General features: G+C 42.1%; 2 protein-coding genes across 2 annotated transcripts in view; both read left to right on the top strand.

Moving 5' to 3' along the window:
• The window catches only part of LOC139451708 (salivary peroxidase/catechol oxidase-like), an 89,784-nt gene extending 72,746 nt beyond the window's left edge, over nt 1–17,038 (top strand). Inside the window, exons 11-14 of the mRNA XM_071233027.1 lie at nt 10,042–10,595; nt 11,163–11,332; nt 12,223–12,322; nt 16,621–17,038. Of these exons, the coding sequence (XP_071089128.1) occupies nt 10,042–10,595; nt 11,163–11,332; nt 12,223–12,322; nt 16,621–17,038 (1,242 nt within the window). The remainder of the gene's footprint in view (nt 1–10,041; nt 10,596–11,162; nt 11,333–12,222; nt 12,323–16,620) is intronic.
• Nucleotides 17,039–18,778: 1,740 nt separating this feature from the next.
• The window catches only part of LOC139451707 (myeloperoxidase-like), a 34,865-nt gene continuing 28,180 nt past the window's right edge, over nt 18,779–25,463 (top strand). The window contains exons 1-3 of the mRNA XM_071233026.1: nt 18,779–18,796; nt 19,532–19,734; nt 25,332–25,461. Of these exons, the coding sequence (XP_071089127.1) occupies nt 19,539–19,734; nt 25,332–25,461 (326 nt within the window). The 5' untranslated portion in view covers nt 18,779–18,796; nt 19,532–19,538. The remainder of the gene's footprint in view (nt 18,797–19,531; nt 19,735–25,331; nt 25,462–25,463) is intronic.

Raw genomic sequence — 25,463 nt, 5'->3', positions numbered from 1 at the left:
GGCTCAGTATTTATCCTAAGCTTCCAGACACGGCTGCAACAGAAAATAACACATTTGGCATATGAGATGAAGACTTCTCAGATAAACAAATAAATATCATTCATTGGTGATGAGCTTACACAATGTCATACATGTATATATTGGGTTACTTTTTATTTGCCCGACTGTTCTATCTTTGCACGATTAGATAAATAGTTTTCGGTCACTTATGTATGAAACACACTTTTGCTCCTCTTTGTTTGGAACACATTTCTCCTCAGGGCATCAAATAGGCAATTATTTTGTTGTAAAATTTGAGGCCAAATTCTTTTGTCCGAGCATATTCTGAAATAATCGTTTTCAAAATCAAGATATCTAAATGGATTTTCGTTTTCAAACAGTCAATCCAATATGCACTAAAACGTAATTAATTTCTTGATAGTCCCGATTAGGTAATGGAAAAGAAAGGTATCCGTTTGTTGCAAGGGCCGACTAACGTGGGGTGGTCAGGCTATCTGACATGGCTGACAGCAGGTCATAGGGCCCTTTTCGTCGGCGTTGCTGATGCTTTCAGTTTCTGGTGTGTCTTGTATCAGATATTGACAAACTTTTCCTTTTTTATAATACGCCAAATAATGTTCAGCTAATTGTACCCATGTTCAGTGGCACCGTTGAGTGATCTGTTAATGCACCCGTAATCATATTTCTCTTCATCGTATCTCACATCAGATCTTGGTTTGATTTTACCAACCTTCTATGACAATAACATTCACAGCGACATGTCACTTTGTTTAAAGTTTAACTGTAACTGAGTAGTATGGCTAATTATCTTTTCCCGGTAAGAGGTGTAACAGATTACATATAAATTTTGACTACAATCATCGCTTACATGGAATATGTCAAACAGTTCATTACATTTAAAGCGAAAACTTGTAGTTATTTGGATCACTGTAATGCCTATTTTTATGAGATGCAATTAATTCATGATCGTTTTTATTGTATAAGGAAGGAGGAGTAGCCCAGTGGTTAAAGCGTTAGCTCGTCACGCCAAATGACAGCTGGGGCTCAGTTTCCAACATGGGTACAATATATACTAGCCACATAAAGAAACTGTGCACGGAGAAAATATATTCTGGATTGAAATACAACACAGCAAGAACAAAATGATACAGACGCTGTAGCAGCTGAATGATCGGACCATTAGAAAATGTCAACGGGACCTGAACAACATCTGGAGAGAGATCTGGGGAATTTGCAGGCCATGGCAGTAACATGACATTGTTATGGTGAAGGAAATCCATTGCGACACTAGCCGTGTGAGGACGAGCGTTGTCCTGTTGAAATGTCAATCCCGGGCCATGACGTTGCAGGAAAGGAATGACCACAGGCCTCAGAATCTAATCTCTGTAGCCAACACCGGTGAGATTGCCCTGAACAAACACCAAAGGGGTTCGGTGCCGTGCTGTTATCCCACCCCAAATCATCACAGAGCCACCCCCAAAACGATTCCTCTCCACAATACAGTTGCGTGCATAACGTTCTCCCAAATGCCGGTAGACACGTTGGCGCCCGTCACTGTGGGAAATGTTGAACCTCGATTCATCTGTAAAGACAACAATTTCTCCACCATATTCGAGGTTGGCGAACATGATTTCGACACCATCTTAGACGGTTGACGCGATGACGGTGTGTCAGGATGGGACGTATGGCAGGGCGTCGTGGTCGAATCCTGTACTGACGTAAACGATTCCTGACAGTGTTGGGATGGATACGGCGCAGTCCAGGAATTGTCTTGGACGTCGTTACTGCCGTTTGGAACCTGTGTCGGAGATGTGTAACTCGAATCCATCTGTCCTGTCTTGGCGTCGTTACTCGGGAACGTCCTGAACGTGGGTGGTCGGCAACGTCATTTGTGTTCTGATAACGCCTCACCAATGCCGATATCGTGTTACGATGGTATTGGAAATGTGTTGCCACCTGTTGTTGCCTCATTCTCGCTCGGATCATTCCAATGGCTTCATGACGCTGTGCAGCTATCAATCTTGGCATGATTTGCTTGTGATATGCTTGTGTCTGCGCCAGAGAAGTTTTGAATGTTTGAATGACCACAGATCATGCTTTCCAAAGTGACAGCGAATTTTGAGTTGCACATGCTGTGTACAGCTGCACAGGTTGCACGTGCAGTAACACATTGCACGTCCATAGGCCCCCATCAATGACGTCATATCGCATGGCACGGGCATGAGCGTTTGAATGTCTCCAATAATTGCTGTGTTCAAACCTATATTTCATATGTGGACGGTGTGCCCTTATATCTATATTTTCTCCGTGCACAGTTTCTTTATGTGGCTAGTATATGAAGCCTATTCTAGTATCCTTCGTGAAAAAACTTCATGCGAATTTTTGTTCGAAATTTGCGTTGATAAAGGCAGGTCGCTATGAAACTGCATCACTGTGTTCAACATGCCACAACGTCGACACCTCACGATTGAAGAACGAGCCAGAGCTATTGGGTGGCTAAATGAGAATGTTTCACCATCGGAAGCTGCTCGAAGGTTAAATGTTAGTCCATCCGTCATTTGCAGATTACGTCAGCGATTCCAACAAACACAGACAGTGCGTGATAGACCAAGGTCAGGACGCCCTCGTGTGACAACAGGAAGAGAAGACCGGTACGTCGTTGTTGAAGCATTGAGGAGGAGAACAGTGACAGCAAACCATCTTCGAAGGCAACTGAGGGCTGCTACAGGAACAAATGTCAGTGACCAAACCATAAGAAACCGTATGAGGGAAAGAAACATCAGGCCCCGACGTCAAGCCGTTAGACCGCTTCTTCTTCCGCGTCACTGAGCAGCCAGAGACGCATGGGCACGACAACAGTGGTCAGCAGTTCCTTTTTTTCTGACGAATCTCGGTTCTCACTGCAGCATAATGCCGGTCGTGTTCTTGTCTACAGACGGCGTGGGGAACGTTTTGCTGACGTCAACGTCCGTGAGCACAATCGAATAGGCCCACAGGCGGTTTTCCAGGATGACAATGCTAGACCTCATCATGCACGCATGGTCACTGACTTTCTGGGGCAAAACAATGTTACTCGCATGGAATGGCCAGCATATTCTCCTGATATGGCACCTATTGAACACGTATGGGATCTGTTAACGAGGCGTGTTAGGGACGTGTTAGGGAGAACCACCCTCCACCTCAAGAGTTTGGAGTGGCATGCTATCCCACAGAACACACTACAGACATTAGTGGCATCCATGAGGAGTCGTTGTGTTGCATGTGTGGCTGCTACGGACACACTCGTTACTGACTTTTCTCTCATGGCCTGGATTTCCAATTTTGACCCAAGTGATATTATTGACATCAACACTCACGATATGAAATGTAGTTGATTGTTCATGATTCTTTCTTACTGTATACTCGGTCATTATTGAATATACTACGCATGTCTTCGTCTTCTCTTCCTTTTTGATTTAAGTGCAAACACATCAGTGTTCCCTAACTTCTTTAGAGTATATATATATGAAAGCATTATCGATTTCAAAGCTGGAAACTCTGATAATACCCTTTAAACAAATCGTGGTTTTTGAACGTTATTGTTTTTACATCAGTATGCTTTAATCGCACACATGACATTTTTAGTACAACGTCTTCGTGAGCCATCATGAAGTGGGCACGCCAAGAGAAGAGTAAGGAAGCCTTGTATTGTTAAGTTCTAAACCGGACGTCACTCCGCGGTCGTCAAATCATCAAAGGTGGTTATTGTGATTTCATCAGTCAGTGAGAACTGAATAAAGTTCGTGGCAATGTTATGATTTGTTATCAGACCAGTCTTGCCAGGGTCATGTGCGACAACACGGACAAGATTATGAAGAACGCTTTCATCAAGGGATCTCCGTATGTAGTTTTAAATACTTTTTATAAAAATAGTCATAACAATCTAAAACAATATGTATCATCTCTTAAAATAGTAATTGCCACTTAAACAGCAGAAACACATTTTATTCATCCCCACTCATGATCAAAGCATTTTATGAATTTAATTCTTGGAGAAACTTTCCATAATCATCATATATCTCTGCCGAAAGAAGTTTTTTTACGATTCCGACTGTGTCATAGGCATGCGTTTATGAATCCCTATCAAATAGAGATGATAACCAGAGTTGGAAAAGATGATCTTAAAGGCTTTTAACCCAGTGGAACCCCGTTGCTTTCAAAGTGAAATGATTAAATGAAATGGACAAATTTCTTATAATCATAAGACATCTCTGCTAAAGGCAGAGTCCATTATACGAATCCGCATATATCAAGAGCATGGGTTAATGAATCACTGTCTATAACTGATGACACCAGGTGTTCTCGAAAAGGTGAACGTACCCTGCCCTACCGTTGGAACGAGGGAAAATTATGGTACTAGTCAAAATAGGAAATTCCACCTGACATCGCGTCAAGGTTGGAAATGCCCTTCCGTAATACATTTTGAGAGCGTTTCGAAGGCCTTGATTGCTTGATTTCAGGTTCGCGTGCAGTTCTCTGGATGAAACTAATCTCAAGCACTGGAACGAGCCGACCTCAGGCACCTGGACGCCCTGGGGACCATGCTACTACGACAGACAGAGTAGAAGTCGAACATGCAGGACCTGTGACTGCACTGGTCAGAACTATCGTCGTAGATGTCGTTTGTGGCATCGGGTACTGGTTTTGGGTCAAACCTCCAATATATATAATGACATGGCTGTTGAGCCTGTTGCTCCGGCTGCTGCTGCTGTTACTCATGGGGACAAGAATATTTTTAAGCTCTAAACATTTAGTATTATAATATTAATAGTTAATGAGTATCACGTGTTACTTCTTTGTCTATTACCTGTTGACAAACGTTTTGTCACTTTATACTTTGCTTGATCATCATGTGTACTGTGTAATCTTTGAAAATATGCCCATTAATCATAGCTGATATCAGGCTAGTCATACGAAATCACTGTCCATGTCAACATTTCGTCTCACAAACTTGATCTCTGCACTTTCCTTGCTGTACGACTGTCCACATTATACTAAATGGAAATAATGTTCACACGACAGTCTGAATTATGAATAGAAATGCTTGCCAGAAGAGTTGTGTCATTGTATGTTAATAAAACTATAATATTGGGTTGGTTCCCTGTCATATCATGCTGAATAAGTGCGTGAGTTTGGTTTAACTCTGCTTTGAACAGGATTTCGGTTGTGTCACGGCGTGTCAGCTTAATGTCAAATATCAAAGTGACACCTTATTTAATGTTTACCCATGTCACGGTCTAGAGCCGCTCTAATGCCCGGCCTAAATTCCGGCACCTCTCGAGTCAGATCATTTTGTGTTAATCATTAATTAATTTTTAGCTGCTCTCCTTTAAATGCTGTATTACTGTTGAATGGCTAAATTGCTTGTATATTTGCACTGATATAATTAATTTGAGCAGATTGGGTATATCTGTCTGCCATTAGTACAATTAGTAGTTATTTAATAAACCTGTGAACTTATTACCACTTTTTCTTTATCGCTTTATTATTATTTTATGACACCCCTGATCATTGATGCACATCTCCGTGACTCAAAGATATGCTTATCGTAAACGACGCTTACTACTATGATGTAACCAACAAGCAGGGCTATAATGTTGACTAACTAAGGACTAAATTGAATTCTGAAGCTAAGAGACGTAACTGTGCTCAACATTTTGAAAAGCTTTACGTCTCCACCATGTCTGTATGATTGTTATGTCACTATCGTGCAGAACAACTGTACGATGTTGCCATCGTTGTTGTATTACTGTAACCCGTAACTATCGTTGTTGTATTACTGTAACCCGTAACTATCGTTGCTGTATCATTGTAATACGTCCGAACCATTGCTGGAGTATCGCATAGATCACTACCGTGGCAGTAATATTCCATAATGTCACCACCATTACAATGTTATTGTAATGCATCTCTGTCGTGTGCGAGATTATTGTAATACGCTACAATCGTTGGAGTAGTATTGTAATAAGTCATCACCGTTGCTGTATTAACAACATATGAAAGTTTAATCAACCTAAGATGGCATACTTTGATCAAATAAATATAAACTACTTAATTGTTTAAAGGCATCTGGGCACTGTTTAATGCTGATTGGGAATGCAAATAGTTTGGACCCGAACCCCCACGACAAATACATGTACCCCACCCAGAAGGAAAGCCCAGGTTGGTTGTTTAACGCCGCACTCAACAATATGCCAGCTATATGAAGGCGGTCTGTAAATAATCGAGTCTGGACCTGACAATCCAGTGCTTGACGTCATGAGTATCGATCCAAGCAACTGAGGTCGATGACATGTATCAGCCAAGTCAGCGAGCCTGACCACTCGATCCCGTTAGTCGCCACTTACGACAAGCATAGTCGCCTTTTTGTGGCAAGCATGTGTTGCTGAAGACCTATTCTACCTCGGGTCCGCAGGGACGTTGATACATAATGTACATACACCAATACTCGTTTGAAGTAAGTGTTGTTTTGCAATCGGATTACGAAAGAAACTCATAATAATATTTCATATTTAGTGTATATTTCTTGCATATGTAAATCTGAAAGTTCTGCACCATGAAATTATTGCGAGTGACTAGCAATAGCCTTAACTGCGTCTGGAAAGTTTTGCGATGACCGGTTCAAGAGATAACTGAACATCTTAATTCGTTTGTTGATACTATTTAGGTGTTATAATCCTCATAACGTTACTCATGTATTCAGTGTAAACACACTTTATTAATAAAGAAATGTAAACTGATTTAAGGCTAACCAAGCCAATATTTGGGGTAAAAATTTCAGTCGAGGAAATTATATGAAGCCACACCCACTATTTCCTATATAATAGGCGGGGTCTGTATTGAATAATTACGCTGGACGGTGTCACAGCTTTCATTTTGCTGTCCTCAGTTCATTACGCGATTTACAGTCACTGTGTATATTCCTTCATAAACGCAAGGATGTTGAAGTCAATTCTTTACGTAATTAAGGGGGCACGGGTAATCCAGTCGTCTAAAGCCCCGCAATTCGCTGTGCAGAGTTGCGTCCCTTGTGTTACAATGATTACTATAATTGTTTGTTCGAATCCCGGTTCGCCCCGATTATGTTTCTGGGTTTGTCAGCACCATAACTGTGCTCTTGGGTTTCACCAAAGTGGTAAACGTCTGAGACCTGCATCACTTCGGGTTTTTCTCTCACATTAAGCTGACACGCCGCGATATAACTGGAATACTGTTAAAAGCAGCATTAAACCAAACTCACTAACTCTATGAGGTTCAACTTCAAACCATGTTTAGTTCTACGTTATTACTTTATTGATTTGACTTTCCCAAATATATATCGTATATGTTGAGTGACCTCGTAGAAAACGGTACTATATGTTGTTTTCGAAAGCCTATCACTAGCGATGATTTAGCTTTAGTAAAGCTATTGGTTGGCCATGACAAGGATCCGGGTTCTTTTTCCTACGTGGGTGTAGTGTATGAGGACAAGTCAAGGTTTCTCCTTCTTTGAACTGACTTCAGTTTCGAGGTAGAACCCTCGCCACCGCCAACTGACATCTTGTGCTTGTATCATAACTTCAACTCATCTTTTGCACGCATATCTATCACGCACATATACATGCTTGTTTGTTTGGTTATCACACAAGCATTCCTATCCATCACGCACATGCCTATCCATCAAGCACATGCCTATCCTTCACGCGCACATGCCTATCCATCACGCAAGCATGCCTACCCATCATTCACATTTATATGCATCAAGCACATGCCTATTCATCAGGCCCGCATATATATTCATGACACACTCATGGCTATCTATCACTCACACATGCCTATCCATCACGCAACATGCCTATTCATCACGCACTATGCCTATCCATCAGCTATATGCTTATGCACAACGCATATGCCTATCCATCACGCACACATGCCTAGCCCTCACACATGCCTATCCATAACGCACCCATGCCTATCCATCACGCACACATGCCTATCCATCACTCACACATGCCTAGCCATCACGCACACATGCCTAACCATCAAGTCTATGCTTATGCATAACGCACATGCCTAGCCATCATGCACACATGCCTAGCCATCAAGCCTATCCTTATGCATAACGCACATGCCTATCTATCAAGCACACAGGCCTATCCATCAAGCACATGCCTATCCATCACAGCCGCATATCTATCCATGACACACGCATGCCTATCTATTACGCACGCATGCCTATTCAAAGGCACGCATACCTATCCACGACACACACATCTCATCCATTAAGCAATCATATTTATTCATTATCATATAATGGTTGGGTTTCTCGGCAGGATAAAGCCAACGGATAAAAACGATATTCGTTGGGGTCATATGCGGATAGAGATGCAAATATCAAAGGTCAAGTAGGGACTACCTTCACTGTTTATAAACAAACATTGCGTCATCAGGGATAAATCAGGGATATTTGCTATCCTTATCAAAAGAACAGTCTAATATACTGAAAATCAGTGTCTAACTGTGACGTAGCTAAGGCATTTTATAAGTTTTGGAAACTTTGGAGATATAAATTTCGAAACAACTTTGCGAGGGTACGAGGCCTAGCCAAGCGGGATCAGTAGCCATATCTGTGCTTGTAGACCTCTACACAAATTAATATAGTTGGGTTTGGCCGAAATATGTTTGAATTGTTGTCTTGTTTCGTTTCGTCGCTGTGTGTACATCTGACTACACTTCTTAACGTTATGACTGGACAGACCGACTGTCAACAGCGTCTGACCGTGTCCGTGACGTCTCATAGACTAGGGTTAGAGTAGCCTCCCTTTGACAAAGGGCAGTTACTCTGGCGGACAGACCGATGGATTGCCGCGAAAGGCAATTAAAACAATTGTTGGTTTGCGTATATGTTGCTTCGCCACTGTATAAGAAACAGGTTTCAGTTGGAACTTTATTGGCTTCTGTCACTGTCCGACTGACACATCACTTACCCTGTGACGTAATAAATATTAATGTGCGCATTCGAGGAAAACTCGCAATGTTTAGATAATGTTTGTGAGAGGGAAAGCGATTTTGAAGAGCAGGGTTAAAGAATGACATGATATGATAAAGAGGTTATCACACTTGTGTGTTTGGGGATGGTAAATACCCTGTATTAAGAATAAACACTATGTCTTTAGCTCGCCAAGGTTCGCTAAATACAGTGTTTATTCCTAATGCAGGATATTTACAATCCCCAAACACACTCGCGTGATAACCTCTATATTTTTCATTTACTCAGCAAGTGTTATTCTATTTTTATTGAGGGGATACCCACACATTGTTATGGACAATGCAAAGAGAGGAACGTAACATGCTTTTCACTTACGAAGCGAGATTCAGTCTGACTGTGGGTGTTGGTTGGCTCATGGTTTTTCGTAGGGTCGGAGAACAGATGCATTGCTGAATCATGGCAGTGGATATTTTTAGCATGGGTATTCACATCGTGCAAAGGAACCTGACCTGGTGCATGATGTCATTCCTTTTCTTGCACATGACGTTTCAGGATATTGACGTTTTCATATTTGTCGAGTGTGTTTAAACGTTCCTTTAAAGAACGATGTCAAAATGTTCCCTTGACCAATATGTTCATCTGATCTTAACAACACTAAAAAATACCCTTAATTAGATAACCAGACTCTACTGAGGTGTACTTGGGGTTAAGTATAAAAATACCTATTTTATAATTGTTGGCTTGTCATGGCTGCACAATTACTTCTAAAATTTTCTATCAGAAACAGTATATTTCCAGAAGTTAGGGTCCGATCTCCAATCAGACTACAGGACACATGTTTGTTCCCAAGAAATATTTCCAGAAGTTGTAAATGTTCTTTATAGTTACTAACACTGCTAAAAACGTGTAACTTTTAAAGCCCAACTAGACGTTTCCTTGTGCCATAGAACATGAACAATTGTTTCGAAAAAATATTCCATCAACAGTTTTGTTAGAGAAACATGAACCCTGTGTTTTCACATGGTCGTTTTCAGGTTATCACATACGACGAGTGTCTGCCTATAATTCTCGGCAAGGAGGAAATGAATAAATATGGTTTGACACTTGGATCAGGCTTTGCTTACGCTAACGTCTACAACACAACAACAGATGCCAGGATCAGGTCCGCCTTCGCTACGGCGGCTTTCAGAATGGGACACTCCATGATTCGAAGCTTCATCAAAAGCTTCAGTCCTTCCTACATCAACCTTGGTAAGGATAAATTAAGTGAGAGTTTCGGCAACACGACCCTTATTCTTAATGTCACCAACAGAAAGGTGGACCATTATATCAGGGGACTAGCTATGGACGACATGCAGGATTCGGACTACAAGCTATCGCAGGAGATCACCGACAATCTGTTTGCTGACAGTAATGGGAATAGCATGGACTTGGCTGCTCTCAACATCCAGAGAGGAAGAGACCACGGACTTCCGTCTTACACGAAGTGGAGGAAGTACTGTAACATTCCAGAAGCTACACCATTCTCTGGATTAGCCTACACAACCCACACAGCAAAGGCTGCTGGTCACCTGAAAGACGTGTACAGGTGAGTAGGGGTATATGGAGTGTGAGTGGGTTGGGGAGAAGGTAAGTGAGCTGGATTAAACGCATCTTTAAACACGAGCCCAACTTGAATTTGATCAAGCCGTTTAAGCTCTATGTGGGATGAAATTGGGACGAAGGTCATTGACGTTAACCACTTTGACTAAACCCGGTAGCACTGGATATGGGCTTACAGACTTCTTGAGGCGCCTTTGACCACCTGTGTATCCAACACAACATAGTCAATGACTTACTACGCAATACTCTGCTTGATCTGAATGTTTACTTCTGGTGACCAGGATTAGAACACGTCCCCAACACTATTGCTTGCTATGGCTTGCCGTAAGAAGGCTAAATTTCTGACTGGGTGTCATCGTACCCTGACGGGATAGATAGTCACAATATCCACCATCACCATCACCTGGAATATTGTCTCAAAGTCAATAGAATGTTATTTTGGAATGGTAATGCTTCTGTGAAACTCCAGTGAGGATATCAGCTGTCCCTCAAAGAGTGAGAACTGCTCATTGAATCAACTAGCTGGCTATTAATTTTCCATGCCTCTCCCCAGACATATTGACGACATCGACCTATTCCCAGGGGCTCTGTCGGAGAAGCCAGTGCCCGGAGGAATGGTTGGACCGACCTTTACCTGTCTCCTGGCGAAGCAGTTCCAGGCCCTGAAGGAAGGAGACCGATTCTGGTTTGAAGAGGACAACGCAAATGTCAAATTCACGCAATGTAAGTTGTTGCACAAACCCAGGGAATGTGTTTTGATCCTGATAGATATGTGTCTATGTTTCCGCGAAATACCTCATTCTGTACAATGTGTTTTCTACTCCGGAGCATTGTGACATATTTACATCGACTCACTTAAGAACCCAATTACACTCTCCTCTACAATATGCCACGCTCTGCACTCAACTCTCCTATACAATATGCCACCCTCTGCACTCAACTCTCCTCTACAATATGCCACCCTCTGCACTCAACTCTCCTATACAATATGCCACCCTCTGCACTCAACTCTCCTCTACAATATGCCACCCCCTGCACCCAACACTCCTCTACAATATGCCACGCTCTGCGCTCAACTCTCCTCTACAATATGCCACCCTCTGCTCTCAACTCCCCTCTACAGTATGCCACCATCTGCACTCAACACTCCTCTACAATATGCCACCCTCTGCATCCAACACTCCTCTACAATATGCCTCCCTCTGCACTCAACTCTCCTCTACAATATGCCACCCTCTGCTCTCAACTCTCCTCTACAGTATGCCACGCTCTGCGCTCAACTCTCCTCTACAATATGCCACCCTCCTCACCCAACAGTCTTCTACAATATGTCACCCTCTGCTCTCAACTCTCCTCTACAATATGCCACCCTCTGCACTCAACTCTCCTCTACAATATGCCACCCTCTGCTCTCAACTCTCCTCTACAGTATGCCACCATCTGCACTCAACACTCCTCTACAATATGCCCCCCTTTGCACCCAACTCTCCTCTACAATATGCCTCCCTCTGCACTCAACTCTCCTCTACAATATGCCACCCTCTGCACTCATGATCAACACCCTTCTACAAATCAGACAGATTTTTGCTGACGAATGTTCTCAATTTGTGCAGACCAGCTGAATGAGATCCGGAAAGCGAGCTTGTCCAGGGTAGTGTGCGACAATACGGACACCTACAAGATTCAGAAGAACGCTTTCATCAAAGGATCTCCGTAAGCATACTAGTTCATTAGTTTAACTTCAACATTATAAGGGGAATCATATTCAAACAAGGTACCCCTGTTGTAAGGCTGATTGAAGGAGTGAGTGAGTATTGTTAAACGCAACATAATTTCACGACGTATCAGCTTGATGTGGGTAAAAAGCTTGACGCGATGCAGGTCTAGCTTTGAGTCCATCCTTTATGACTGTCAGTCTAGTGACAAAAGGGGGCACGAGTGGCCCAGTCGTCTATGACACCTCAATTCGCTGTGCAGAGTTGCGTCCATTTGGTACGCCAGAAACCCGAGATTGTGTGTTCGAATCCTGTTTCGCCCCGATTATGTTTCTAGGTTTGTCAGCACCATACCCGTGCTTGTGGGTTTCATCAAAGTGGTAAACGTCTGAGACCTGCATCACTTCGGGCTTTCCTCCCACATTAAGCTGACACGGTTAACCGAACTCACCCACTCACCCACTCTAATGACAAAACATATAGTTTTTACCGAGCCGGAGGCTACAGAAATGTCAACAAATGTATTGTTAAATCCAATTTCATTTCGTCCTAAAGGAATGCAACTCTGTACAGCACATTTACTTTCAAACGCTCATCAACTGTATAACACAGTGAAGTTGACAGGTTAAGTTGACTCAAGCGTAATAAAATGCTCCATGACTTCACGCCTAAGAGATGGGTATCACAAATTGGGATAATTATGTATTTCTTACAAAGTAAGAGCTGTTACATTTCCCCACTGGAACACATCCATACAGTATTATGATACAACATTGTTTTTACAGTTGGGGTAGAATAGGTCTTCAGCAACCCATACTTGCCGTAAAAGGTGACTCTGATTGTAAAAAGCTGACTTGGTTGATGCATGTCATCGATCCCAATTGCTTGGATCGATGCTCATGATATAAACCACTGATTGTCTGGTCCAGACTCGATTATTTACAGACCGCTGTCATATAGCTGGAATATTGCTGAGTGCGGCGTTAAACTACAAACAAACAAACAAACATACAGCATTACACACACGTTGCAAGTTCACACTTTTGTGGACGAGTGTTTATATATTTAATAATTTTTAAAAGACAGGAGGTGAGACTATGTTTGTCATTGATCTACTCACTCTGTCAGTTGAACAGCAGTTATCAGAGCCTTCAGTGTCACAATGGTCTGCAAACCATTGTTATGCAGTTTTATTTCATTGATATAACCAAGGAGATATCGCTTGATCTGATCCATTTAATATCTCTGGACAAGCATAGTAACTGAGGACCAATTCTACACCGGAATTCATATGGTTATTTGATAAAGGAAGATGCTGGATAATTAATGATTCACCCTCACGAGTGTTCCGGCTAAGATAAAGTACCCAGTGTTTCGTGCTTGCCATATTTTGGTTGATGAATATGAACTATTACCTTCTTGTTATGTCCATGAATCAGTTTGAGTGAAACTGTAAGAGACTAGATTGTTAATACTGGTGGTAGGTCTGATGATAGCGTTCGACTGGAGGTGTTTCCGCTCATTCATTAACTTCTTTGAGAGGCATTTAGAAGTTGGAGTACTGGGTGAGTGTTGGGTATATGGATGAACAACCTCTTTAATACAAATTTCTTTAATGCACATCCGGAGCGACGTTTCGGTGTAGGGTCCAGCACTTGTTTGATAACAGTGTCAGAACCTACACTGAAATGTCGCTTATAATTTGTATTAAAGAAGTTGTTCGTCCTCACCTATCACTCATTCATTACATAGCTATGGGTGTATGTAAAGTATATCTGTTGTGAATAATGGTTGTAAGTATTTATGATTTACGCTTTAATCCACACTATAATCACAGCTATATCACGTCAGCATGCAGTCAATATCGCCGACGTACACCAAAGCCAATTAAAACACATCTGTGACGTCATTCCATTGTTTGAACGCTCCATTATTTTTCAGGAATGGAGAGTTGCTTGTCAACTGTACATTATTTTGAAGCAACATTTGAATTATTTTCCACTTGGAACAGACGGAACTATTTTTTTACATTTATTTACAAGTGAATATTTTAATTTTTTTCCGAAAACATGTGTCGCAAGCGGGGTTCGAACCCGTATCGTTAGATTTGAAAACGTGTAATTGTCAACCTCAGCTACTGCGGCACATGAAGGCATGATGTGAAATTAACTATTAAATGTTTTCACAATTTTGCATAATGCTTAAAAGCTCAAAATAATATGTATATAGTTTGTGTTAGAGCACGTTACCCACAACAATGTTCATATTTATAGATAGTTAGATAAACCTTTGACGAGAAAAAACAAATAAGGTAACATAAATATCGCTTGTTCGGGGCTCTATATTTCCAATTATACCCATCAGCATGTATCAACAATGTGCAAGCGATTGATAAATACTAGTTTAGGACCCAACACAATTATGAAGAGCCGTGTACCATGCATTGTAAATGTCAACTCGCCACGGAGCTTGGCGCACGTGCAAAAGCGGCAGAGAACGCATTCCTCGTGCATCACGCAAGGTCGACTCACAAGTATAAATACGGACAACAAAGAGTTCTGGTTTATTTTTCAAATATTTCCAACTACAAAATATTTTGTCAAAGTTTAAAAGTAGGGATCAGTTTTAAGTAGGGGAATATCCTCGTAACTCTCCATTCCTTAAAAATAATGGGCCTCGGCCCCTGCGGGGCCTCTGCTCCATTATTTTTTCAGGAATGGAGAGTTACTCGGACATTCCCCTCTACATATTTCATCTTAGTGAAAGCTGACATGGCAAGCACAAAACACTGGGTACATTATCATCTTAATGAAGGCTGACATGGCAAGCACGAACCACTGGGTACATTATCATCTTAGTGAAGGCTAACACGGCAAGCACGAAACACTGGGTATATTATCATCTTAGTGAAGTCTGACATGGCAAGCACGAAACACTGGGTACATTATCATCTTAGTGAAGGCTGACATGGCAAGCACGAACCACTGGGTACATTATCATCTCAGTGAAGGCTGACATGGCAAGCACGAAACACTGGGTACATTATCATCTTAGTGAAGGCTGACATGGCAAGCACGAAACACTGGGTACATTATCATCTCAGTGAAGGCTGACACGGCAAGCACGAAACACTGGGTATATTATCATCTTAGTGAAGGTTGACACGGCAAGCACGAACCACTGGGTATATTATCATCTTAGTGAAGGTTGACACGGCAAGCACGAACCACTGGGTACATTATCATCTCAGTGAAGGTTGACACGGCAAGCACGAACCACTGGGTACATTATCATCTCAGTGAAGGCTAACATAGCAAGCACGAACCACTGGGTACATTATCATCTTAGTGAAGGCTGACACGGCAAGCACGAAACACAGGGTACATTATCATCTTAGTGAAGTCTGACATGATGGAAAGCACGAAACACTGGGTACCTTATCTGTCCCAAAACACTCGTGAGGGTGAATCATTAATTATCCAGCATCTTCCTTTATCAAATAACCACAGGAATTCCGGTGTAGAATTGGTCCCCAGTTACTATGCTTGTCGTAAGAGTCGACAGAGAGGGATTTGATGGTCAGGCTCGTTGACTTGGATGATCGTGTGTCCTCTTACCCTGTTGGTAGGGATCGTGCAGTGGCTTGATGCAGACCAGCTTTATTTAGGGACCTCGAGTAATGCTGCCTGTAACGTTATGTATGCACTCCTTTATTATTTCACCAAAAAGCACATCAAACTCCTTCGTTACCCTCATGGTATCATCTCTGCCACCTGTTGTCAAGTGGCCGTTGCAAGAAGAAACTGTCCCTCCCTAACCCCAAAGGAAGTAGCATTTACATTTTGGTGTGTATCTTTGGGAAGGCCATTCTAGTGAATTGGGAAAGGTTGACGACTGGCATAATTATAATTATCAGATGAATTTACGTTGGTAATGTCATCAGATTGGTTCGGGATTGCAGACAGTTGGAAAGCACCCTTACGTTCTTATTAATGATAGTTGAAATGAAATAGAATTTTGAGTTGATAAACAAAAACTAAAACAAACAAACACAACAAATCAGCAGGGCAAGAGCATTCAACGTCATTACTTGCCTGGCGATTGCGAGTCCAACTTATGTTTGGTTGTAGGCCGCTCGGGAGCTGTCACTTGCGACAGCAATGGCATAGAGAGCTACACGAACGGACGACCATGAAGAGTCACATGAAGAACAATAGCTCAAAACTGTAATGAAAAATAGGTGCACGAATCCATGTGTTTTTCTCAGTTGCTAATTGTGGACTTTTTTTGTTCAAGTGTGTGGTGCAGCACCCTGGACGAGATTAACCTGACACACTGGAGGGAGACCCAGCCCCTGGGTTTGTGGACGACCTGGCAGACATGGAGCGGATGTGACGGAGGCCAACAGACGAGGACCCGCTCCTGCTCCACCTGCAGCTGTATTGGGCAGAGTGCTGAGAAGAAGTCGTGCAATCTGAATCCATGTGATGAAGGAAGCTGGGGTCCATGGAGTGAGTGCCGCAGAGGAAGACGGTCACGACACTGTTCTTGCACAAACGGGTGTTCGCGGAGGCGGCGTTCATCGAATCGGGTGGATGGCGAAGACGAAGCTGCTGCTATGTTTGCGCATCCTCTGTTTGGCGAGGAGGAGAGTATGACGGTCACTGCCTGTCTGTGTTCTGGTCTTGTCACCCAGGACATGGCATGTGTGTAGATGACCGTGATGATCATCATGAACTCCACGAACGTTCCGCATTGAGACTCCCAGCATACGCGAAGCATCAAATAAAACGTCAAATATAGTCAATCTAGTTTTTTATCAATATTAAGCCCCGCCAGGCTATATCAAAGGGGGTCGAGGCCCGCCATGCTGTATTAAAGTGTGTGGTGGGGGGTGGTGGTGGGGGGGACTATATTAAAGGGGGACGAGACCCGTCAGGCTTTATTAAAGGAAGACAAGTGTCCGCAAATTGGCAGTCCCAGCAAATTTGACTCAGAAACTTTAACACTTGTGTCTTTGTCTGCTTGTTGAAAAACGCGTGGTGTATATTAATTTAGCAGTTTTTAGCAGATAATCCCAATTACAGAAGATACGTACTAGCTTCCTTCATGTTGTAAACTACAATGTCTAGAACAAGGCAGAAATGGGGACCAATGAATGCAGATCCATGAGCACTGAGTCACCCGTGTCTCCACAACACAGAACAATTCACACATTTCCATGAACGTAGTGTATAATCTTAGCTACAAAAGGTGAACCAGATCGATTTAATGTCCAGGATGCCCTTGTGGGGTGGATTTGTGAATACCTCACTCAATGGGGGAGTTTGTTTCCTTTTACATAAGCAGAAGGGGAGACGATACAAAATGCCTTAGTGAATCACAGAAGCTTGACGATGTGAAATGTTCCGGGATCTACTCCAGCCAATGAAAGCAGAGAAACACGACTGCCGTTTTCTTATAATGTTATTGTGTACTGTGTATTAGATACCCGGATAAACAACCACACAATGTATTATGTTGACAGAGCTTCACGCATTCAAAACCGCTGTATACATAGACAAGCATCAGACTTTGAAAGGCTACTTAAATGTAATGTGTCGACGGGCCGCTTTCCCTCTTCCACCACAATCCACCTCGCGTCAAATATGTTGGTTGATTGGTTGGTTTGTTGTTTAACGCCGCACTCAGCAATATTCCAGCGATATGACGGCGGTCTGTAAATAATCGAGTCCGGACCAGACAACCCGGTGATTGATGTCATGAGCATCGATCCACGCAATTGGGATTGATGACATGCATCAACCAAGTCAGCGAGTCTGACCACCCGATCCCGTTAGTCGCCTCTTACGACAAGCATGGTCGCCTTTTACGGCAAGCATGGGTTGCTGAAGACCTATTCTACCCCGGATCTTCACGGGTCTCAAGCAATATGACGGCATTATCAAGTTACAGTGACCCGCTCATTTCTATCCATTTTAGATATCATACTAGTCAACAAATGTAAACTTTCTATCGGATCTGCATGTGTTAATTCAGTCGTCTAAAGCCCTTGTCCGCTAGGATTACATTTCTAGGTATGTCGATGCACTGTCGAGGTGTTACATTCTCTATGTAGACGGGGGATTGGGCTTAAGGTCATTCGACATTTTACTTCATTTGAAGTTCGGCAAACCTACTGAAACAACAGATCCTGAAACAATTGCTTTTTCTCTTATGAGAAACTTGAAGACATATTGAGGTATATTCGATGTAAGCTTATATATTTGTGTACCATCTGTCTCCGTGTCCCTTAATCATTTGACGCACATTGTCCACGTATGGACCTTACTTCCTCTTCTCGCTGATTTGCCGCTGAGAGAATCGTCAACGTCAACGGTTGTCAAGATATAGAGCACCACAACGCAAGTGAAAGGCCATTGAAAGAAAACTACTGTCAGACACAACACGCACAAGAGTTGATCTGTCTGAGGTAAGTTTTACCGAGGAGTGAGTCTGCGTTAGTGTACATGCATTTTACTATATCAGCACTGGAATAAATAATTAACATATTGTTAATGTTTTACCTACATGCTGCTAAGCGGGATATTGGCATTTCCAGTAATAGATAATTCTGTGCTTGTGACAATGTATTTGTCATACAGGTAGACGTTAAAAGGCTTTGCATTTTGAAAGTCAAACATAGCTGTTATTACATTATTATTGCAAAACTTATCAAGTAATTGGTTCGCTACACTCCAAATAATCCAGTGATTGATGTTATGTGCAACGATCCACGTCGGGTGCTGTGACACACTTGACCAATCCATATATTTGGTCGCGTCTTACGACTTGCACAGATTGCTGGTGACAACGTCTAACCCAGGATTCCATTGGGACTATTCGGTTTCAAGGATAGGACATTTTATGGAAACATTATAAGTCGGTATTTGGCAGGATTTTGAAGGAGCTGGTCAACTTATCGACCCCCTATGCATCATTCAAATTTATGAAAATGTGAACCCATACATGCACAATGTTGTTGGGTAACAAACCATACAGTTATGCATGATAGATATAGGACTCTGTACATTAGATAAAAGCATGGATTATTATGTATAGTGGGTACAGTTATATGTAAAATAATGCATTCGTACCAGGAAGCCTTGAGAATCGTGTCACTAGTATCTACTTTAAGTGTAAAAGGTCTTCTATTGGCATTATGTAGAACTACAATGCTGAAGCGGGCAGCGATTGGTTCGCAGCTGATTCTGCTGCTGATGATGGCTAAAACTGATGCAGCATTGGCCTTCCTCAACGAAAACATTGGGCAAATCAGTCTCAGTTCACAACAACTGGAAGCAGCTGTTACTCAGGCCAGAGTTCAGCTTGAGGAAGAACGGAGTCAAGAAAAAGCCTTTGCGGAATTAGGTAAGGTATACTTTACAGGGTGAAATAGTAGGTTGACATCTTTTGTCGTGTATCACTAAACTGAGAGCATTAGGTCGAATGAATGTCAGGTCCACAAGAGGTGTCACCTTTATACATTAGCTTCAGGCCGTGGTCTGTAAAACCGTTGATTGTGTTATTAGTTACAGTTGCCATGTGATGCCTCCTGATATTTTTGTTGAGTGAGTGAGTGATAATATCAGGGTAAAAGTGAGCGGGAAGTGACACAGCTCATTAGGGTCACTTCCCTGTAACATCATACGAACTATCAATGCATTAACATCTTTTTAAGATCCTTCACAACCTTAAATTGTCCAATGGGGTATTGGAGAAAAAATAATGAAAAACATTATATGAATAAATATAAACGTCAAAAAACATTCTACGACTCCGACTATTTCACATGAAAACATGCTCACTGGTTGTAATCACGTTTCAACTCTAATTTCATACATACATACTCGTTTACAGTGCAAACTTTCAGCAAATTTAACCTGGCTTAGAAAAGTAGATATGGAATTAGGTATGAAACTGAACACCAATAAAGTGAACAACTTTCTCTGATGTTACTCATTTTGACGTGATTCATGCACAAAATAGAAATAACATAATAATGTTTGAGGTTGTAATTAGGGGATAACCATACCATATCATAGCATAAAAGCACGGCAACTGCGTAAGCTAAGACGAGGTGGGCATCCCTAAAGAAAACAAAGCAAGCTTTGCAGGCTTTCGCTCTACATCGCGCGTCACCATTGTGACGTCATATCGCTCATTGTGACGCAAAAGATATGACGTCACAGTCGGATAATAAAAGCGTCAAAATTCCAAGCTCTCTGTTGTCTCCAAAACGTAAATACATTCCCTTTGTAGATTTCTATCGTGTTTTCTGCATGAAATGTGTTGCCACACATCCTTTGAATATTGTAGTAACGACATCTGTGCATTTGTAACCTGTAATTGTAGATATAATTGTTTATATATGCCTACCGACAATGACTATTCTACTATTCTATGAATATTAACTTCCGCCGTGATGCGGCAGTCAAATCAGCTGTTCCAATCAGAGGGTGTTTATTGTGATTTTATAGCCTCTGGGGCGGTCGGGTAGCCTAGTGGTTAAAGCGTTCGCTCGTCACGCCGAAGACCCGGGTTCCATTCCTGACATGGGTTCAATGTGTGAAGCCCATTTCCAGTGTCCCCCGCCGTGATATTGCTAGAATATTGCTAAAAGTGGCATGCACATGTCTGTGTGGCTGCTTGTACTAGTCCGGACTGATGCCGATTTATAGTGCTAGCTCACTGAGATACCATCACTCAGACACAGCATACTGACTCCGAGCCGACCAGTCCTTGTTTTATCCCCTTAATGCCGAGCGCCAGACAGGGTAACAACAAGTACCATCTTTTAACGTCTTTTGGTATGACGCGCTCGGGGATCGAACGCCAGACCTTCCACTCTCTGGGCGGACGCTCTACCATTAGACCACGGAGGCGGTCTTAAAAGCCTGCATGATACGCTATCTACCACCATGAAGGAAAGGGAGGAATCATAACCAACAATTGCATTCGCCATACCTGATCATGGTATTGCCTGTCATCGTTGTTGCTTTAAGTGTTAAAGGGGTCTCCTTCTGCCTTAACAATTTCAGCTGACCTGTCTATCTTTGGGACTCATGTTGGTGAGAAGGGTACACTTATCTCTTGTGTTTGGTATTTACATAATTTCTGTTTTTGTATTGATATGATTTCTCTTTTCGTATATTGATATATTTTCATTTTTATCTTTATATACGTTCTAGTAGCTGTTCATCTCTCAGAGATAGAGTTAGTTTGGCTGCTATTGCATCTCATGGCTTTAGGAGATCTACGACAGATAACGGATCTAACTGCAATTCTTGTTCTAACCGAGCCCGGGCTGGGGCATGGTCTTGACATTCTAGTAACAAGTGAGCAATGGTTTCAACCTGATAGCAAGATGAAGAAACCTTGTCATAGTGCTTTTTGTAACCGAGTCTGAGGCGTGAGATGGCAATTTCAACTTTCTTGTCGTTTGAGTATGAGTTTGGCTTTTGTTGGATCTTTGGTTGAATTTTGTATAGCCATCTGCAGATCTTACTTGCGTCCCACTGGGCTTGCCAACGTTGGGCTATAGATGTTTTGATTTTGATTTTGATCTCTAGTTTACTAAAGGGAGTAGGTGGTGGCTTAAAGTACACTTAGTGAAACTGATAGGGAGATTTTGCTTCCGGAAGTTCCGGTATGAGTTTGAGTGCATCATGAATTGCCTCCAATTCAGCAGTGAATACTGACAGACCGACAGGCAGGCGAACTGAATGTGCTTGGGGTTTAGAGCTGTGGATACGGATCCCGTAGCGTTAACGTCATTGTGTTGTTTTTCAATGTAAAGTTCAGCAATTCTAGGTCTTTTACTTAAGTGCTCCAAGTATTAAATAGTAAGTAGTGAAAACTCCGTAATATAAGGTTACGTCAGTTGAGAACTTGAGGTGTTTAAGAAACGGATATGTAATAGACTAAGAACCTAGCCAATTTAAAAAACTCAATCTGAGGAAATCGCGTCATCAACGGTTATAACAATTCCAAGGCAAAGCAAGGGGACCAAGTAACGGTTCTCACAACCTGTATGTACGGTCTGAATTCTGGATAAATGTTCCAAGTTATAATACGACTACAGCGTCGATAGGACCGCTATTGATATTTTATGTATTGCGCATTCGTTTTTGGCAATGGAAATGTCACCATCACACAAAAATATCAAATTTGTTTTCAGGTAAAGAATTGACACGAGATCAAGATATTGTCGCCCAGATCTTTCATTGAATGTGCCTTTGAAATCTTATGATTTAAATTTATTATTGGATTCAATATTGGATAGAAAGGGTTATGAAATGATTTTCAAACATAATGGCCGAATGCATACCACGCCAACAACAACCCGTTTTATGTTAAGGCTGTCTAGACTCACCTGTTTCTCTTGTTCTCGATTTTTGTTTGAGACACAATATAAAATTCAATCTGTAAACGTTTGTACAAGTGATCTTTGTTCATAACGCAACTGTATAGTTATTTGATTATATAAAAACGCTCAGCATAGCAAACCATAATCTCAATGCACAAACAGGTGTGAGGAGTGTCCCCCATACATTTCGCATTCACAATATTCAAAACCTTTTCATAACACGACCTCTTAGCCATTTTGTAAGTGCAAGGCACATGTGAAGGTTGAGCATTGCAGAACGTAACATCGTCAATGCAAACGTCGTAGTCAAAACATCAAAAAGCGGCTCGTAAATAGGGTCAATTTTGACTTTAGTCCTGTCTGTCAATTTCAAGGGCTGAAACGAAAAAACAGCGGAGACTATGTAAAAAGAGGCTCCATAAATGATCTCTAGTCCGAAAGAACTACACGCCAGATCGAACAATTCCGAACTTCTGTTTGCACAGTGGCAAGCAAGGCTCCGTTCACGGCCATGATCGGCTGCACACGTCCAAAGCAAATAGAACCCACCTTCACCTTTTTTAACCCTCAGACTTTCTCCTATTTACAATTAAAAGATGACTTTGCTTGTTGTAAGAGAGATCGGGTGGTCAGGCTCGCTGACTACAGCATGTCATTGATCCCAGAAATGGGCTTCACACATTGTACCCATGTCGGGAATCGAACCCAGGTCTTCGGCGTGACGAGCGAACGCTTTAACCACTATGCTACCCGACCGCCCCCCAACCACAATCAAACAAAATATATGAATTTTCTATTTGGTGAGAAAACAATGTTCGAAACATGCTATTTCTTTAGTTGGTTTTATTTGCGTTCCCATCTCATTTTTATTGGAGGGCACGGGTGTCCCAGTCGCCTAAGGCGCCGCGGTTCGCTGTGCAGAGTTGCGTCACTTGGGCACGCCAGAAACCTCTGATTGTGGGTTCGAATCCCGGTTCGTCCCGATTATGTTTCTAGGTTTGTCAGCACCATACCCGTGCTCGTTGGTTTCACGGAAGTGGTAAACGTCTGAGACCTGCATCACTTCGGGCTTTCCTCCCACATTAAGCTGACACACCGTAATATAACTGGAATACTGTTAAAAGCGGCGTTAAACCCAACTCACTCACTCACTCATTTTTCTTGGTTGTGAGACTTTTCTTTGTTTAAAATATTCGCTGATCTGTGTATAGAAGGATGAGGCATTCATGGAAATGAAAAGTCAGATACACTGGCGATGCTAGCTCTTGACAAATCGAGGGTAGAGCCTTTTTCCTTTAGAAAACTAAACATCTAAAAAGTAAAATCAAAGTCCCCACAGCCCCAGAAGTATGGGGCACAGGTAAAAAGGGCAGATTGATTTACAAAATCAAACCGAAGATCCACACAGCGTACACATGGGATACCCGCACACAGCTAGAGATGCTGATTGAAATAGATGTTAATTGTTGCCAATATTGGTGCGTTTGAAACATTATAAATCTAAACCCGATAATGTAATGTTTCAATGGTTTTGAAATCAGTTACTTACATGTACAGCATATACGATTATTGTAAACGTTAGAAAACGCAAACAACGGTGACCATATTTGTATACTTCTGCTGTACATGTGCATAGTGACGTGAATATTCTTTTATTTCAAGACCCTTGTTAATATGTGCACATTTTCGGCAAGTGATACGTATATTTCGAATGTTTGTCACAGTAGATTACTGTTCCTTCGTGTAGTGCTTGTTCTTTTCATTGCAAACGTATGAAACGCCGTGACAATTGATGATTTTATAAAGATCATTTTAAAAGGGGAAACCAAACTTTTTAAAAAGAGAATAATTCATTTACAGTACATTAAATCGTTAGGATCAACAATTTATCAGATTAAAGGTGAGGTGAGGTGAAATTGGGTTTTACGTCGCGTCCAATTTGCAAGATTATTGCACTTATATAGCAACGTGCATGCACGTGTATGTGTGTGTTTGGCTGCTTGTACTAGTCCGGACTGATGCCAATTTATAGTGATACCACACTGAGATACCATGCCGCAGTTTAACATGAATACCCCACTCAGACACAGTATACTGACTCCGAGCCGACCAGTCCTTGTTTTAGCCCCTAAATGCCGAGCGCCAGACAGGGTAACAACAAGTACCATCGTTGAACGTCTTTTTGTATGACGTGGCTTGGGATCGAACCCCGGACCTTCCGCTCTCCGGGCGGCCGCTCTACCATTAGACCACGGAGGCGGTCTGTCAGATTAAAGAAAATATCGCTACTCTGTACCGTTTTGTGAACTTTATACAGATGTTTATATGGCTGTTTGCATAATTTAAAGAAATGGCCTGACACCTGAAAGTGTTCACTGCTTCTTCCAAATAGCATTGGGGCGCTGGGGTAGCTTAGTGGTTAAAGCGTTCGCTCATCACGCCGAAGACCAGGGTTCGATTCCCGACATAGGTACAAAGTGTGAAGCCCATTTCTGGTGTCCCACGTCGTGATATTGCTGGAATATTGCTAAAAGTGGCGTAAAACCATACTCACTCACTCACTCCAAATAGCATGATTCATGAATATTTCTCTCCACAGACCGATCTGCGTCAGAACCTGGCTCTACAACGGACCAGCTCAACAAGTTCACATTCACAGCACCTGAGAGTATAACAAAGGGAAACAACCATCGCATCAATGTCCTAGAAGTTACACAGTTGCTGCAGGCGT

This window comes from Haliotis cracherodii, unplaced genomic scaffold (assembly GCF_022045235.1).
Source record: "Haliotis cracherodii isolate W230 unplaced genomic scaffold, xgHalCrac1.p SCAF_9, whole genome shotgun sequence".
In the NCBI taxonomy this organism is placed as follows: Eukaryota; Metazoa; Mollusca; class Gastropoda; order Lepetellida; family Haliotidae; genus Haliotis; species Haliotis cracherodii.
This window is presented reverse-complemented; position numbering and strand designations above follow the sequence as displayed.